Below are 15,976 nucleotides of genomic sequence, written 5' to 3'. Positions count from 1 at the left end.
GACTCAAATCTTTTTCAAAATTTAATTATAGTTACTTGGCTCAATGATAAAAAAAAAAAAAAAAAAAAAATTACACAAGAACATTCAATGAGAATACTAATACATTATATTGTATTTCGTAATTAGAGTGAACTAAACTTTGTACTCAACTTGTTTTACCTGTTGTAGCAGGTTATCGGGAAGCATGGAATAGCCATTTTTTTTTTTCATACCTTGAAATCTGAGATAAATTACATTAAAAATGTACAATTTTAAGACTAAGCAATTAGAGTGAACTAAACTTTGTATTCAACTTGTTTTACCTGTTGTAGCAGGTTATGGGGAAATATTAATAGTCATTTTTTTCATACCTTGAAGTTTGAGATAAATTACAATAAAAATGTACAATTTTAAGACTAAGCAATTGTCATTTAAATTATCTAGCCATTACAACTAAATGAGTAAAGCGTTGAACATCACCTTAACTAAATTAACTTCAAAGAACCATTAGAAGCACATTTAGATATCAACATTTTTTTTAAGGATGAAGTATTAACTTATGTAATCTCTTCAAATGTAGGATTTAATTTGCTAGCTTGTACTTGTAGATGGGTATGAATAGATTAATTGGGCAGTCAACTTCAAAGAACCGTTCACATCACCTTTAATATAATGTCGGATTGTTTATTTTTTTTTTGGCTAAAATCGGTTATAACAAGTTAGAACAGGTTAAGTGGCCAGAATATTCTCTCCAGCAAATACTATCTCATAGTTTAATACCCAATTTGCAACTTTTGATAGTTGAGTACCCAATCTGCAACAACTAAGATAGTTTAGTACCTAGTTTTATGGTTCACTCTCGTAATTATTAGTCACATAATATGAAAAATGTAACATGAATGACTTGATATTGACCCAATGATGAGGTAAAACTCAATAAGTACTCCAGTTTTAAATGACTTTATTTGAATATTGAATTTAGTCAACCCGACCAAAATCAGTCAAACACAAAAGGATTTTATTTGGAAATGATCTAATATTGAATCAACCATATCTTAATTAAATTGTACTTGGCCGAACCGCAAAATCAACTAAAACGAAATTAGCCCGACTCGAAATTAACCCGGTCAAACCCTCTTTTAATCCGATCCAAATTTATCTGAATCGATTATGAATCGATTTGAAGATGACCCGACCTAAACTCGGCATATCTTGACCCGAAAGTGACCCGACCTGACCCGATCCAAGTTAAAAGGGTAATTTTGACCCGACCCGTCATGGGTCAACTCAAACTCCATACGGTTATCTGAATTGACACCTCTAATACTAATATTACAGTATTGAGTGTAAATAAATTGCTTCATCTATCTCGTAAAGATTGTTTCATCGTATTAAAAATATATATTAGAACTTTAATTATGAATTCTCATTAGTTAATGGAAAATAATACAATAACGTGTGATCTTATTGTAATTATTATTAAAAGTTTAAGTTAATGTTTTGAAGATTATTCTCATTAGTTAATTACGAAAAGTGATGGAGAAGTCTTAGAAGCCGAACGAAGTGTTAATAAATTTACGTAATAGAGATTTCATAGTTGTAGTCTTCTCATAAGAAAAATTGTTTTATTGACTTTCACGATACTTTCTTTGTTTTTTATTACTCCGTATTTGATTTCAATTATCCTTACAACATTTTGAGTTTTACTTTATTCGTACTCTTTTTTGTTTTTATGAAAAGATTTATACTCTATTTTTTTACGAGAACCCAGGGGAAATTATATTAAAACTTTGTCTGCAAAAACAGACACCAAAACTTTTTCATACTCTGCCAAGAAAATTACAAAATGACAACACACATCAGGATTTTATGGAGAGAAGGAATCATAGCAGAGGTTTACTCACAATCACCATCATATCAATAACATCTACCACGATGATGCCACTGCACCAATATCCCTGAGACGCAATTCTCTAGCAATCTGGGGAAAAAAACGCTGTTAGAAGTATTCTTACAAAGAACAGTAATTTTAACATCTAACTGGTTCTCTTCCCTTCACCAATGAAACAAAAGAAGATGATTGAATATTTTAAAATGATGCAGTTTTCATGTCTAACACTGTACTGTAACTAATTCTCTGAAGGAATTCTGTATTGCTAAAGGAAAACTGATTCTAGTATCCTTTCACCAATGAAACAAAAGAAGATGATTGAACTTTTTAAGGTATTTTGTAACACTATTGATGAAGGAAAACTGATTCTAGTTTAGTTATGCAACCATGAATAACATAATACTCCAAGAGCTTTGAAAATAGAAAAAGAAACATCTGGAGACAGAAAACTGTAGCGTAAAAATAAGGAGATATATGCAGCCCTTAAGCAAAAAGAAGAAAGAATTAAAAAAATATATAAACAAAAAAAAAAAAGTTAAAATAAGAAAGATAAAAAAAATATCAAACAAACACCAGTCGACATGTTTTTTCATAGATTCCTAAGTTAATACCAATACACGAAACATATTTAATGCTTACTGTAAGCCCTTAAGACTTAAAGTATTATATTGTTAACTAAATCAACAAAAGGAAAAGTCAGCTAATCACACACCATGATTAAGAGTCCCACACTAGATAAATATATTGATGTATAAGATACCATCATAAATTTAGAAATTTACATAGAGGGTGTTAGTAGCTTTTTGGAGCAAAAAGAGATGTTTAACCATTTCAGAAAGCTCTTTGGGGTGTTTGATTAAAATGCTTTTTGAAAGAGCTTGACCCAAAAAGCTCTTTTTTAAAAAGCTAATATGAAGAGATTTTGGAAAGAGCTTTTAGCTTTTTGGTTGTTTTATAATCTAAAACAACTAAGTACTACCAACTACTTGCCAAACACTTTTACACACAGCTAATTACAATCAGTTAGTCAAAACAATTAATAATTAATAGCAGGTCAAAACAGCTAAAAGCTACTCCCTCCGTTCCTAAAAGAGGGTTACGTTTGCCCCTTTTGACGTTCCCCTTTAATAGTTACGTTTCAATTATTTTTTAACATTAATATGATTAATTTTTTTACACATTACCTTCGTACATACATATTTTTCATGCAACTATCCCATTTATCAAAATATATACATACTCCCAATGTAACCATTCCTATTTACAAAAATATTTACCTACTCTCAATGCAAATATTCCTATTTTCAAAGTTAATTTAATGGCTTAATACTTGATGTGTGTGATATCTAATCATTATTTTCCACTATCTTATTTTCTTTATTAACTGTGTAAACCCACTAAACGTAACCTTCTTTTGGGTTTGGGGGGAGTAATTGCCAAACAGGGCCATAATCAATGAATGAAATTAGTAGTATAAATTTGGTTTTCATTTAATTTTGTTTAACCAAAAATGCAATATTTCCTGTTCAAGCACAAAGCACCCGCGAGTAAACTTATCAGCACAGAAGTAAATTGGGGTCATAGGATGTCAGAGTGTCACACACTTGTTTTGCAGCAGCAAGTTTGACATCAACAATAGCTTTCTCTTGTGAAGCCCCTTGACCAAACATCCCATGTCCTCCATTCACATCAATAGAGACTAAAGCTTCAGTTTGTTCGATTACCAAAGATTCTCCATTTGGAAGAGCGACCCTGCCAACAAGATGCAATCAGCACAATTTAAAGTACTTGCCTTACTAATTCAAAGATAACACAGAATGTTTTAAATTGTTTAAAAGGAAACCAATATTGTGAGAGCGCAATTTCTGATGCACGCACAAGTCAGAAATACATGGAATTTGACTATCTCCTAACATTTGTAAGTATGAAGCTTCTTCAGAGTTGGCACATACCCCGGCATTTGTGTGAGGCCATCAAAGTAAGGAGATAGACCGTCGAGCATTGTGAGAACCTCTATCCTCCATTTTGTCCTCTTTTTCCCCCAAGTAAAGACAATTACCAAGTGAAAACAATGGGGCAAACCAATGAAGTGATTATCATTTACCACAACTTATTTTGCTTGACAGGCCTAATGATATTCTTAAATGTAATTTCAGCCGCGAACAATTAGTTGTGCAAATTACTGTCAAAACCTTAATTATCTAGAGTGGGACAGAAGAAAAACAAATATGAACAAGGTATGAACAAATCAAATGTGCCAAAAAATCAAGAAAATGACAAACACAGATTACGTGGATATCCTCTCCCTGGGCAAAAGAGAGAAAAACCACCAATTTATTAGAGTTATAATCAATTAGTTAATTGAGCAATGTGTCACGTGCTGACTAATTCCCCTAGTCTTATGCACGCTAGCCTACTAACTTCCCTCCCTCGGATGCTAGTCAAGGCTTAACCCCGAAACGCTTCAAGCAAGAATGTGCAACGAAAGCTAAGGAATGTTGAGAACACAAGAGGAAATATTTTGAATGCTTTGATAGCTTGAGAGAGAGTGTTTACAAGTATTTTCTGAGGTGCCTCCAAATGAAGGCCAAGTCCCCTATTTATAGTGTTCTAAGCATGGCCTAGAACCTTCCCTCTATATACAAGGCTCTAGAATTATCTACTCAACTCTAGATTTACAGATGATTCAAGGATGTCCTAGGAGGTTCTAGAAGCTTCCGGATGCATCTCGAGTCTCCTTGAGTATTCTGGAACCTTCCGGACTTCTCCTTCAAAATCTAACACCACCATGGTGTTCATTGGGCCTAAATATGGTGGACCCCCAAATTTGGGCTCAATCGGACTTCATTTGGGTCCCCAAATAGCCCATTATTGTGTTACTGTCACTTGGGTGTTCACTAGGGTGACAGCACAGTAGCAATATAAAGCTCTATAGGGGGAGGGTGTGTCTGGCCTAGCCAGTGTGCACCAAGGGCATTCCCCCTGGCCACGATTGTTGCCTCCCGTCCAATGGCCCTAGTGAGGGGTGGAATGTGTGGGTCGTGACATGCTCCCCCACCTAAGTCTTGACGCCCTCGTCAAGATCCTGACTCGAATGCCTCGATCTTGTCCACAAATTGCCATAAATCTTCTTCTTTTTCCCACGTGGCCTCGCTGTCCGGGAGACCCTTCCAACGGACAAAGTATTCGTTGTAGCTTGGCACACCTCGACGCCTTATGACTCTCTTTGCCTCGATGCTCTCAATGTCCCTTTCAAACGATGCTACCACGGCCGTAGGTGCCCGTTGTAATTTTCCCCTGGTCTGATCCTCTAGATCGGCATGGTAAGGCTTCAACATGCTAACATGGAACACCGGATGTATTTTCAGCTTGGGAGGTAGCTCAAGCTTATAGGAAACTTTCCCGACCTTCCTGATGATCGGGAATGGCCCTTCATACTTCCGCACTAGCCCCTTATGCACCTTGCGGAAGACTTTGAATTGGTGTGGCAAGAGCTTCACCATGACTAGGTCGCCTTCTTGAAATTCTAATGGGCGCCTGTTTTTGTCGGCCCACTTCTTCATCTTCTTAGCGGCCCTATTCAAGTAAGCCTTGGTGATGTCGAGCTGCTCGTGCCATCCCTTAGCTAATCTGTGGGCAGCGGGACTGCTACCCGTGTAGCCCGATACAACTGCCTGTGGAGTCAAGGGTTGTTGACCCATGACTATCTCAAAGGGGCTTTGCTGGGTTGCCTCGGACCGCTGCAGATTAAAGGAGAATTGGGCAATGTCTAGGAGTTTTGCCCAATCTCGTTGATTGGCACTCACAAAGTGCCTCAAATAGAGCTCCAGCAAAGCGTTCACTCGTTCTGTCTGCCCATCCGTCTGCGGGTGGAAGCTTGTGGAGAAATGTAGACCGGACCCTAGCAACTTAAAAAGCTTCGTCCAAAATTTGGCGGTGAACCTTGGATCACGGTCACTGACGATGCTCTTTGGCAAGCCCCAGTACTTGACCACATTCTTGAAGAATAACTTGGCGGCTTGCTCCCCTGTGCAATCCTTATGTGCCGGTATAAAGGTCCCATACTTGGAAAAGCGATCAACTACTACCATGATAGAGCCAAACCCCTCTGACTTGGGCAAGGCAGATATGAAATCCATTGAGACGCTTTCCCATGGTTTCTCTGGTATAGGCAAGGGCTCCAAGAGTCCTGCTGGCACACGTTGCTCCACCTTGTCTTGTTGGCACACAAGACAAGTCTTCACATAGGCCTCTATATCGTCCCGCATGTGAGGCCAGTAGTATACCTCCTCCAAGAGTGCCATTGTCCGCTGTATCCCAGGGTGACCAGCCCATAATGAATCATGACACTCCTTCATGATGTCCCGCCTAAGGTTGTCCCACTTAGGCACATAGGTGCGACGTCCGACGGTGTAGAGTATCCCATCCTCTATCCAGAAGCGTCGGGTCTTCCCCTCGTTAGCCAAGTCCATCAAACTCTTGGCCATAGAATCCTCCTTTAAACCGTCCTTGATTCGATCAAGGAGGGTGCTAGCTATGCTGCTCACGTTAGCAAAGATTGCCTTGCGGCTTAGAGCATCAGCAACTACATTTACCTTCCCTGGCTTGTACTCCATAGCGTAGTCAAAATCAGCTAGGAAGTCTTGCCATCGAGCTTGCTTGGGGCTTAGCTTCTTTTGATTTTGGAAGTAACTTGTTGCAACATTGTCGGTATAGATGGTGAACCGACTCCCAAGCAAATAATGTCTCCAGTCACGCAAGCAATGAATGATAGCTGTCATCTCCTTGTCATGCACTGGATATCTCCTCTCAGTGTCATTGAGCTTACGTGACTCATAGGCCACTGGATGCCCTTCTTGCATGAGAACTCCTCCGATAGCAAAATCTGAGGCATCAGTGTGTAGCTCGAATGGTTTTGAGTAGTCGGGCAGTGCTAATACGGGCTCTTTGGTGACGGCATCTTTCAAGTCATCAAAGGCCTCTTGACATTTGTCGCTCCAACACCATTGTGCCTTCTTCTTTAGCAAGTCAGTCAATGGCGCTGCCCGTGCTGAGTAGCTCATGATGAACCGCCTGTAGTAGTTGGCGAGCCCAAGGAAAGAACGTAGTTCCGACACGTTCTTGGGCTCCTCCCATTCCCTGATGGCTTGCACCTTGTCATACTCCATCATTATCTTTCCGGCTCTAATATGGTGTCCCAGGAATGACACCTCCTCCTGTCCGAACGAGCACTTCTCTTGCTTCACATAAAGCTCGTTCCCTCGTAAGACCTGGAACACCTGGTCACGCATGCCGTCTTCGCCTCGTCCCCTTCGGCGATGCGCACCTGCCAATACCCCGATCGTAGGTCCAGCTTGGAGAAGTACCGTGCTTTGCCGAGTCGATCGAACAAATCGGCGACTAACGGGATTGGATACTTGTTCTTGACAGTGATCTTGTTGAGAGCCCGATAGTCAATGCACATTCGCAAGCTCCCATCATGCTTGCGCTGAAATAGGACTGGTGCTCCAAATGGTGCCTTTGAGGGCCTAATGAACCCTGCTTCCAGCAGCTCCTTCAATTGCTTCCTTAATTCCTCGAGCTCGGGTGGGGCCATGCGGTATGGTGCCATGGCTGGAGGCTTGGTCCCTGGCTCCAGCTCAATCTCATGATCCACCTCCCTTCTAGGAGGTAGTCTCTTTGGTAACTCCGGAGGCATCACATCCTTATACTCTTCAAGGACTCCGGAGATTTCTGATGGAACCTCATTTCCATGGGGCTCCTCTTCCTCCACTAATGCAGCCAAGAAAGTCTCTTGTCCCTTTTTGATCCCCCTGGACACCTGGATTGCTGAGATTGTCTTGGCTTCAACTTCTTCTCGTGTGACAGGAACGGACCATGACCCTTGATCCCTTTTGATCATAATTGACCCGTCCGCTTCAAAAGAAACGGGCCTTACTGTGTCGATGAACTCAAGTCCCAGCACCAAAGAGAAGTCGTCCATATGCACGACTGTGAGATTTATGGTGCCACTCCATTGTCCCAGACAAATAGGCACCTTATGCGCCACACCAAGGATAGGAACGGGCGAGGTGTTGACCGTCTTGATCCTCCCCGGTTCCTTGGTGTACTTGATTCCCAACTTCATTGCTTCCTTCTCCGTAATGAAGTTGTGTGAGGCACCACAGTCCACGAGTGCCTTAGAAGCTCTCCCATTCACTAATGTATCAACAAACATAAGTGAGCCCTTCGGGCGAGGTAACGTGCTTACCTGGACCACTTTGGTGCTCTCCTCAGCTTTTGGTGTGGCCCGTACGCTACTAAAGAGGCGCAACGACCCCATTTGTGCATCGTCCCCCGACGATTCACCGCCCGAAGCTATGATGGCGCTGAGCTTCTGTCTCCCAGGGCAATCCCTTGCCCAGTGCGGCCCTCCGCACAAGTAACAGCCCCTGTTGTTGGGCTTGTCAGATGATGAAGAAGACGACGATGATCCCTTTGCCTTGTCCTTTTTCACCGTCTTGTTGCTATTGGTGCTGCTTCGATCAGTGGGCTTGGCTCCCCCACCTTTTCCCTTGCTGCCGTTGCTACGCCCTTCCTTCCTTGTGTCCCTGTAATCAACCAAGGACTCTGCAGCTGCGATGGCCTCAGCAAGTGTTTGAACGTTCCTCCTTTCTACCTCTTGTTGAGCCCATCGTTGCAACCCTCCAATAAAATATATAAGTTGTGCAGCCTCCGGCAAATTATCAATTTCGAGCACGAGGGTTGTAAATTGCTTGATGTACTCCTTGATGGTGCTGCTATGCTTGAGTTCACGCAGCTTCATCATGGAGACCTTGGCTGCGTCATGCGGGCGGAATTGCTTTTTGAAATCTTCCTTGAATTGGTCCCATGTTCGGATGGAACATGAACCATTCTTGATGTCTTGTTCACGCCTTCTCCACCACAGAATGGCGTCATCTCCGAGATACATAGTGACAGCATTAATCTTGGAGGCATCCTCCTCCAAGTGCACAGCCTCAAAGTATCGCTCCATGCTCCATAGGAAGTTGTCAATTTCCCGAGCATCCCTCTTTCCATGATACTTTGGAGGCTTGGGAATTTCCACCTTAGGACCGACTTGAATGGTGGCGCCCCCAGCCATCGTGGTCCTTTTTAGCGACGTGAGTTCCTCCTTGAGGAGCTCGTTCTCCTTCTTCAAAGCAAGGAGTTCCCCCGTGAACTCCTCACGCATTTTTGCCATCTCGCCCATCATCTTCTCAAAAGCCTGATCAGCGAGTGATTGAGCATCAAGGGATACCTCTTCTAGACGATCGTCTAGTTCCCCTAATTGCCCTTTGAGCGTAATAACTTCATTCTCGACCTTGCCGACAGAATCCGTCATGTCGCAAGCAGCAACTTCGGCTTTGGCCGATCTCTCATCAACTTTATTCACTCGCTTCTCAAGCTTTTGGACAGCTTGAATGAGAGCCTCAGGCGCATAGCCCTCGGTTATTTGTGAAGCACTAGCGTCCTTACCGTCCTTGCTCTTTGCCATTCTTCCTCCTTCGCTCACAACTTGCTAACAAAGCTCGACAGCACTATAGTCCCCCGCGACCGTAGCTGCTCTGATACCACGTTGTCACGTGCTGACTAATTCCCCTAGTCTTATGCACGCTAGCCTACTAACTTCCCTCCCTCGGATGCTAGTCAAGGCTTAACCCCGAAACGCTTCAAGCAAGAATGTGCAACGAAAGCTAAGGAATGTTGAGAACACAAGAGGAAATATTTTGAATGCTTTGATAGCTTGAGAGAGAGTGTTTACAAGTATTTTCTGAGGTGCCTCCAAATGAAGGCCAAGTCCCCTATTTATAGTGTTCTAAGCATGGCCTAGAACCTTCACTAACCTCCTCAAATGGAGGGTTCTAGATCTAATCCTTTCTAGAGTATTCTATACATTTCTTTAGTACATTCCCTCTATATACAAGGCTCTAGAATTATCTACTCAACTCTAGATTTACAGATGATTCAAGGATGTCCTAGGAGGTTCTAGAAGCTTCCGGATGCATCTCGAGTCTCCTTGAGTATTCTGGAACCTTCCGGACTTCTCCTTCAAAATCTAACACCACCATGGTGTTCATTGGGCCTAAATATGGTGGACCCCCAAATTTGGGCTCAATCGGACTTCATTTGGGTCCCCAAATAGCCCATTATTGTGTTACTGTCACTTGGGTGTTCACTAGGGTGACAGCACAGTAGCAATATAAAGCTCTATAGGGGGAGGGTGTGTCTGGCCTAGCCAGTGTGCACCAAGGGCATTCCCCCTGGCCACGATTGTTGCCTCCCGTCCAATGGCCCTAGTGAGGGGTGGAATGTGTGGGTCGTGACAAATGGCTCCCTAAAATGATCTTTCAACCAACTCACACAATCTCCCTAGATTGTGTATTACAAATCCCTCTCTCAACTGATCTTTCAAAGTCTTCATATTCCTTCACCGGATTTCAGGGTACTATAACCAACATAACTCACCCCCTTTATATTTTTCTACGAAGTTTACCCTTTCTCCAAGCAATGTATATTTTATACTCTTATCCTCAGTACTAGGAAGCATATGATTAATCCTAAATCAATAACAATTAAATAGGAATAAATATAATGAGAAAGAAAATATTTTGAAGTCTTCCATGGATAAGGAATTTCCACAATCAAGCCATAAAAGAGTTTTGCACGTGAGACTTGCCGTAGGCTCTTATTTCCTCAATCGCTATGGATTAAACTTTTTTTTTTGCTTTGTCACTGTTCCTCCCTGACGACCCACAATTTAGCCTGAATCCACCATGGGTCTCAGGTTTTGGGCTTGTAAACTAAAGGAAATAAGTTACACTGGCTCTTATTATATGGTAGTGCCAACACAGTTATTATTTACAGCTTTTCTATGTCAATTTTATTAGTTCTTTAGCTATACATGCTCAAGGAATTTTAATAGATAGGTACAGATATAGTTACGTACGACTTCCGTTACATATTATGTGTAACTTTTGCCATTTTTGTCCGCTATACATTATGTGCAACTTTTTAAAAAATTTCATTTTTAAATTTTTTTTAATGAAATTACTGAAGTATCCTTATTTTAAACATTTCAAATTCAATTAACTCTTTAAATCAGAACTCATTAATAAGTAATTAATCCAACTTAATTAATATAATAATTTATCCCTAATTTAATTCAAACCTCAAACTATTTTTGATTAACTTCACTAAATTCATCAACACCTCTCAACTTCCCTCAGATCTCATCTCCTCTTTCTTTGTTCATCTTTTCAGATCACCTTCGGCCACCATCGCCGGCCACGCCTCCGCCTCCACTGTCGCCAAGAGCCATGTCCTCGGCCCACTTGTTAATTTACCCCAACTACCGCCTACGCCTTAGCCACCAATGAGAGCTCTGTCCTCGGCCGACCATGTTAACCCCACTTTCCGCCTATGCCTCAGCCATTGTGAGAGCCACCCTCCACCATACCTTCTCGTCCGCTTAAACCCAAGTGAAGGCTGGCGTCAATCTCATTCAACCTACCACCGGTTTCAAGTTCCTCTTTCTTGATCTTTGTCTTAATTTTAATTATAAAAAAAAGGTGAAATTGTTTAGATCTGATGGGTTTCAAATTAGATGGGATGATTTCGCCGTTTCGGGGCACAGGCGGGTTGCTCTTGGTTGGGTTTCTCACGTACTTAGGGGTGCGTGGGTGTGGATTTCGGATGGCTGTGTATGTGGTGGGTGGGTGGGGTGGGTTTTGGGTGTTTATGGTTTACGATTAGTGGTGGTTTTCGGGTGTTTTAGATGGGGTAGAAGGGTGATAGAGCAGCGGTGGTTGGGGTCGAGTAGAGGGGTGGTGGGTTTCAAGTTGGCCAGTGGTGAGTTTCGGGTGGTTAGGTTGGGGCTGCAGTGGTGCGGGTACCAGTGGTTGGTGCTAATGAGAGTGGTGTTGGTGTTGGGGTGGTGGTGGCGGGGGTGTTGGTACTTGGTAGTGGACCTGGTGGTTGTTTATTAATGTCTCACTTTCTCTCTTAACTTAAATACATACACTTAACTTTGTTAAACAATAATTTGCATTTTTTTGTCTAGGAGTCCGTGCCATGTCCTAAAGTTGCAGATAACGTGTAACGGATGTAGTACAAATTTGGGACCCAACACAATATCACATACAAAATTTATTAGGAGCAAACAGTTTGACTTATAGGAATTTGTTGTTCATCACAACTAATGGACTTTTCTGAATCCTGATACAGTTCTTTTTTTATTTTTATTTTTAATATATATATTAAATTCTCTATCAATAACTCAAGCAATTTCCTATAACAACAAGAACACACAAATCAATCCATTACATAACAGAGCTATTAGCCTATTAGTATCAGAAATTCCAGACTTCCATAGTTGTCTGTGTATGAATTATTAATCAGAAAATAAAAAGATTAATTATACCTTCTTCCTTCAATCACTCATAAATTTTCTACTTACAGGAATTTCAACATCAACCACTCGTAGAATTATTCCATATATTGCTGCTCTCCTCCTATTCTATTTTTCTTAAAAATTAGACTATTTCCAACCCTTTTTCTTTATAACAATTTTTTTTTTTTTTTTGTTGTTGATATGTTTTCTCCATCCGTGAAAGTTATCTTCCCAAATTTTTGGGTTTTTTATCCTCATTCACGAATGAATTTTTTATTTTTTTTTTTCCAGTGGGAGGTGATTTCGATTCATATGGGCTTAGGTCTTGTCAACAACTCCTCGACTAGAACATTAATCTATATTGTAAAGGTCTCTACAAGGAAAGATGCAAAGATTTCAAAATTTCGCTGCTTGCATCAAACTTGAATTGGTGGAGTATAGTGTGCCGAGAATGCAAAAAAAAAAAATGTTAAATCATTATTTAACATTTATGTTCTTTTCTTTAAATATGTGGTTTATAGATCTATATTACTATTGTAGACGTCGTACGGCTAATTATTAATAATATTATTCTTCTCGTCAAACAACAACAACGAAATATCAACCACTCGTTTAGATGGGGAACATACAGAGAAATCGGTAGAGATGATCAGAATTTAATTTGGACTTCACCAAGACCCATCTGAATTTTGGTCATCATTCTCTCATTCCTCCTTTCTCTCTACTTCTCTCCTCCATAATTCCCAATAAAGGTTTTTATAATTCTATGACAAATTTCCTAATTTGTTGATGGCAATGCTCTAAAATTAATAGGACATAAACCAAGGGCATAAGCACATAACAATGGCAACAAGACCAATTCAAAATTCCCCTACTTGCAGTTTAACCCTAACAAGACAATACCAATAAAAGGGTAGTTCAGATTGAACCTACTAATATAAACATTCTAAAAAGCACACATGGAGGAGTAAGATCAAGTCCAACTATTAGATGTAAATAAACAAAAAAATTACAACATACCACACCTTTGGAAAATTGATTCTTGGCATCCTCACCTTTTATTAAGAATATTATTGATCTCCTCTTTAATATTGAATTCATCAAACAGAGGAACATTTTCCCTGGGTAACTCAACTCTATCACAGAGCTATGAAGCAATATCTTGCAAATAATTGGTCACTTGGAAAGAACATCATATAAGAACAAAGTCCGACAAATGACATCTTAACTTGTTTAGATCATCAAGATACATGAATAACATATCACAACAATGATGATCAAGAATTTATTTCTACCCTATATTAGGCAAATAAGTTGTTTCAGAACAGCTTAAAACATCTCTTCGAGGAAGTCAATAAGCCTAATTAATATTATGCATTCTGAAAGAACCAGTGTTCACAAACACGTATCAAGTTAAGATAAGATAAGATGAATGATTAATGATTGACCTAACCTCATATCAAGTTCAAATTCTATTGCCCAAAGAAAATAGAGAGACATCAACTAAATCTACTAAACTGCTATAACAACTACATGGTCTACATCCAGGTAGCATATACAATCGAATAAATATGCAAATCTTCTATATAACAGGGCTATCAAATTTTAAACTTTGAGCTTGTCCACCTACACCTTTGGATTGGGCCCACTGGGGTGTAATATAACCACAACAACTAAAACATATGTAAAGGGGCAACTAAATTAAATTCGAAGAGTGAGTTTCATACCTCATGGTATGTCCTTGGGGAGTCTACTACCATTCTCTTAACCTGAACAGAATAAAAAAGATAAGACAATAAGGCATGTAACATTTGACTAAATAACTGTTTGCAGCACACAAGTCCATTGAAATACTAGGAATTGGACTCCCAGAAAAGCATTTCAAAATGTCTATGAACGAACATAAAAGGTAAAATTATAGGGTATTAGAGGCAGCAAACCTTCTCATTAAAATAATCCTGGACAACAGATAGTGTCTGCCCCATTGCTTGGTGCAAAATAACAGGTACAACACCTTCAACACCTTCATCTGCTGCAAGTGTTGCAGATTTTGCATGTTCAACAATATTTCTCCATGTTGCAAGCAACCCTTCCAAGTCCTTTCGCAAAGAATGACCAGCAGCAACAGTTCGGATGGTCACAACAAAACCAGGGTGCTGCAAAGATTTTGCTATGACTTTCAAGCGTGTGCGTTCAACCCCAGAAATGTTCTTTGATACTCCAATACTCTTGCACCGGGTGATCAATACCTAACAGTGAAAGGAAAGAAGTTCCACAAATTTCAAAAAGAGCACAAAGATTTATGCATTTATCCACCTTAACCGCTTGATAATTGATAATTGAAAATGAAGATACGTTAACAAAAAGAAACCTTGGGTTTAAAATGTATCTTTTGCAGTTCTCACCCAGAATCCGCTCCTAAGCTTCGGATAAGCAGCAATGTCGGACCTTTTTTTACCCAACCCTTCTTTTACAACTTTCACAAGTATCTTAGTGCCTTTGCAAACATTAGCCCACATTTCTTCCGCACTATGGATGTCATTAGTGCTCCTATGTTTTTTCACCACAGAATGCTGGGAATCAGTTTGAATTTTTAGATGATTCCTATTCCCATCCAGCTGAAATTCAAAGTTCCCAAGATTTAAACCAGTTCCATTACTGTTAACCTGAATAAGATTTCCCGTTTAAACTTCATCGAAATCCATAGTATCTTCATTTACATGTCCCTCAAATTCTTCAACCTCCACATCATTATCAGTAAGTTCATCTTCTTCTTCCAAAAATGCTTGTTTAAAATGACTGATGTCTAAGTTCTTCTCAAGCACGGATGATGAAGGGCAAGTTACACCATTTTCCTTTGAAGTATCAAAGAGTGGAAACATAAAAGGTGAGGGTCTGGAGCAGTGGCGGAGCCAGGATTTGTAATCCGGGGGGACAATTTTTAGATGTTTAATAATCGACAATAATTATAAGAAAAAAGAAATTGATCACATAAATTGTTTAATATATATTTGAAATCGCTTATGAGATATGACAATTATTCTTATATGGTGAAAGAGGAGTTGTTAAAAAATTAATTGCATATTAAGAAATTTATTAACCAAATTTTTTTTTTATGCTGGTAAACCCCAATTTTAAGGTATGTAATCCTTAATAATCGATAAATATGATTTATCAAATGATAAGCATTTACACAAATTGATAGTAGATGTAAAGGGATTTGGGTTACATTTTAAAAAAAAAATAATAATAAATAAATAAACTTTCTTTGACTAAAAATAAAATTGGAAACTTAGTTCCAAACAAGCTATAAAAAAATAGAATTTAGGCACACATAATTAGAGAGATAAAAAAATACGGAGACATGTGTTCATTACAAATAGTTTAATAACACATTAGTAATCACTATCAACAAGGCGATACTTGATTAAACAGTTAAATGAGAGTAATTAGAGGTTTGAAGACTTATAATACTTTGTATATATAAATTACATACTATATAATGAAATTTAAAAACCAGTAAAAAAAAAATGGCAAAATCCAAAAACAAGAAAAAGAAGTTAAATAGGAGCACTTTGTATAAACTATAAAATGAAATAAAAATAAAGTCCAAAAATAGCAAAAAGAAACAAAAAAAATGATCGGGTAAAGAATCGAACCTAGGATCAAAGAAAAATACAAGCTTTACTCAAGCC

At 39.5% G+C, this 15,976-nt stretch overlaps 2 protein-coding genes and 1 long non-coding RNA gene across 3 annotated transcripts; all 3 read right to left on the bottom strand.

Moving 5' to 3' along the window:
* Nucleotides 1-1,523: 1,523 nt before the first annotated feature.
* Nucleotides 1,524-3,876, bottom strand: LOC110697970 (ribonuclease E/G-like protein, chloroplastic). Its single transcript, XM_021875366.1, has 3 exons — nt 3,823-3,876; nt 3,475-3,622; nt 1,524-1,960 (listed from the first exon to the last, which is right to left on the bottom strand). The coding sequence occupies exons 1-3, from the start codon at nt 3,870-3,872 to the stop codon at nt 1,907-1,909; spliced, it is 252 nt and encodes an 83-aa protein (XP_021731058.1). The 5' UTR covers nt 3,873-3,876; the 3' UTR covers nt 1,524-1,906.
* A 3,236-nt stretch (nt 3,877-7,112) lies between these two features.
* Nucleotides 7,113-9,386, bottom strand: LOC110698161. The gene has a single exon (XM_021875567.1). The coding sequence runs from the start codon at nt 9,384-9,386 to the stop codon at nt 7,113-7,115; it is 2,274 nt and encodes a 757-aa protein (XP_021731259.1).
* Nucleotides 9,387-13,879: 4,493 nt separating this feature from the next.
* LOC110697971 lies at nt 13,880-15,177 on the bottom strand. The gene is made up of 3 exons (XR_002506619.1): nt 14,653-15,177; nt 14,222-14,530; nt 13,880-14,050 (listed from the first exon to the last, which is right to left on the bottom strand). It is a non-coding gene; the product is annotated as an uncharacterized LOC110697971 (long non-coding RNA).
* Nucleotides 15,178-15,976: the final 799 nt, after the last annotated feature.

This window comes from Chenopodium quinoa, unplaced genomic scaffold (assembly GCF_001683475.1).
Source record: "Chenopodium quinoa cultivar QQ74 unplaced genomic scaffold, ASM168347v1, whole genome shotgun sequence".
NCBI classification, from domain to species: Eukaryota; Viridiplantae; Streptophyta; class Magnoliopsida; order Caryophyllales; family Amaranthaceae; genus Chenopodium; species Chenopodium quinoa.
The sequence above is the reverse complement of the archived record's forward strand: the minus strand, read 5'-3'. Positions and strand labels throughout refer to the sequence as shown.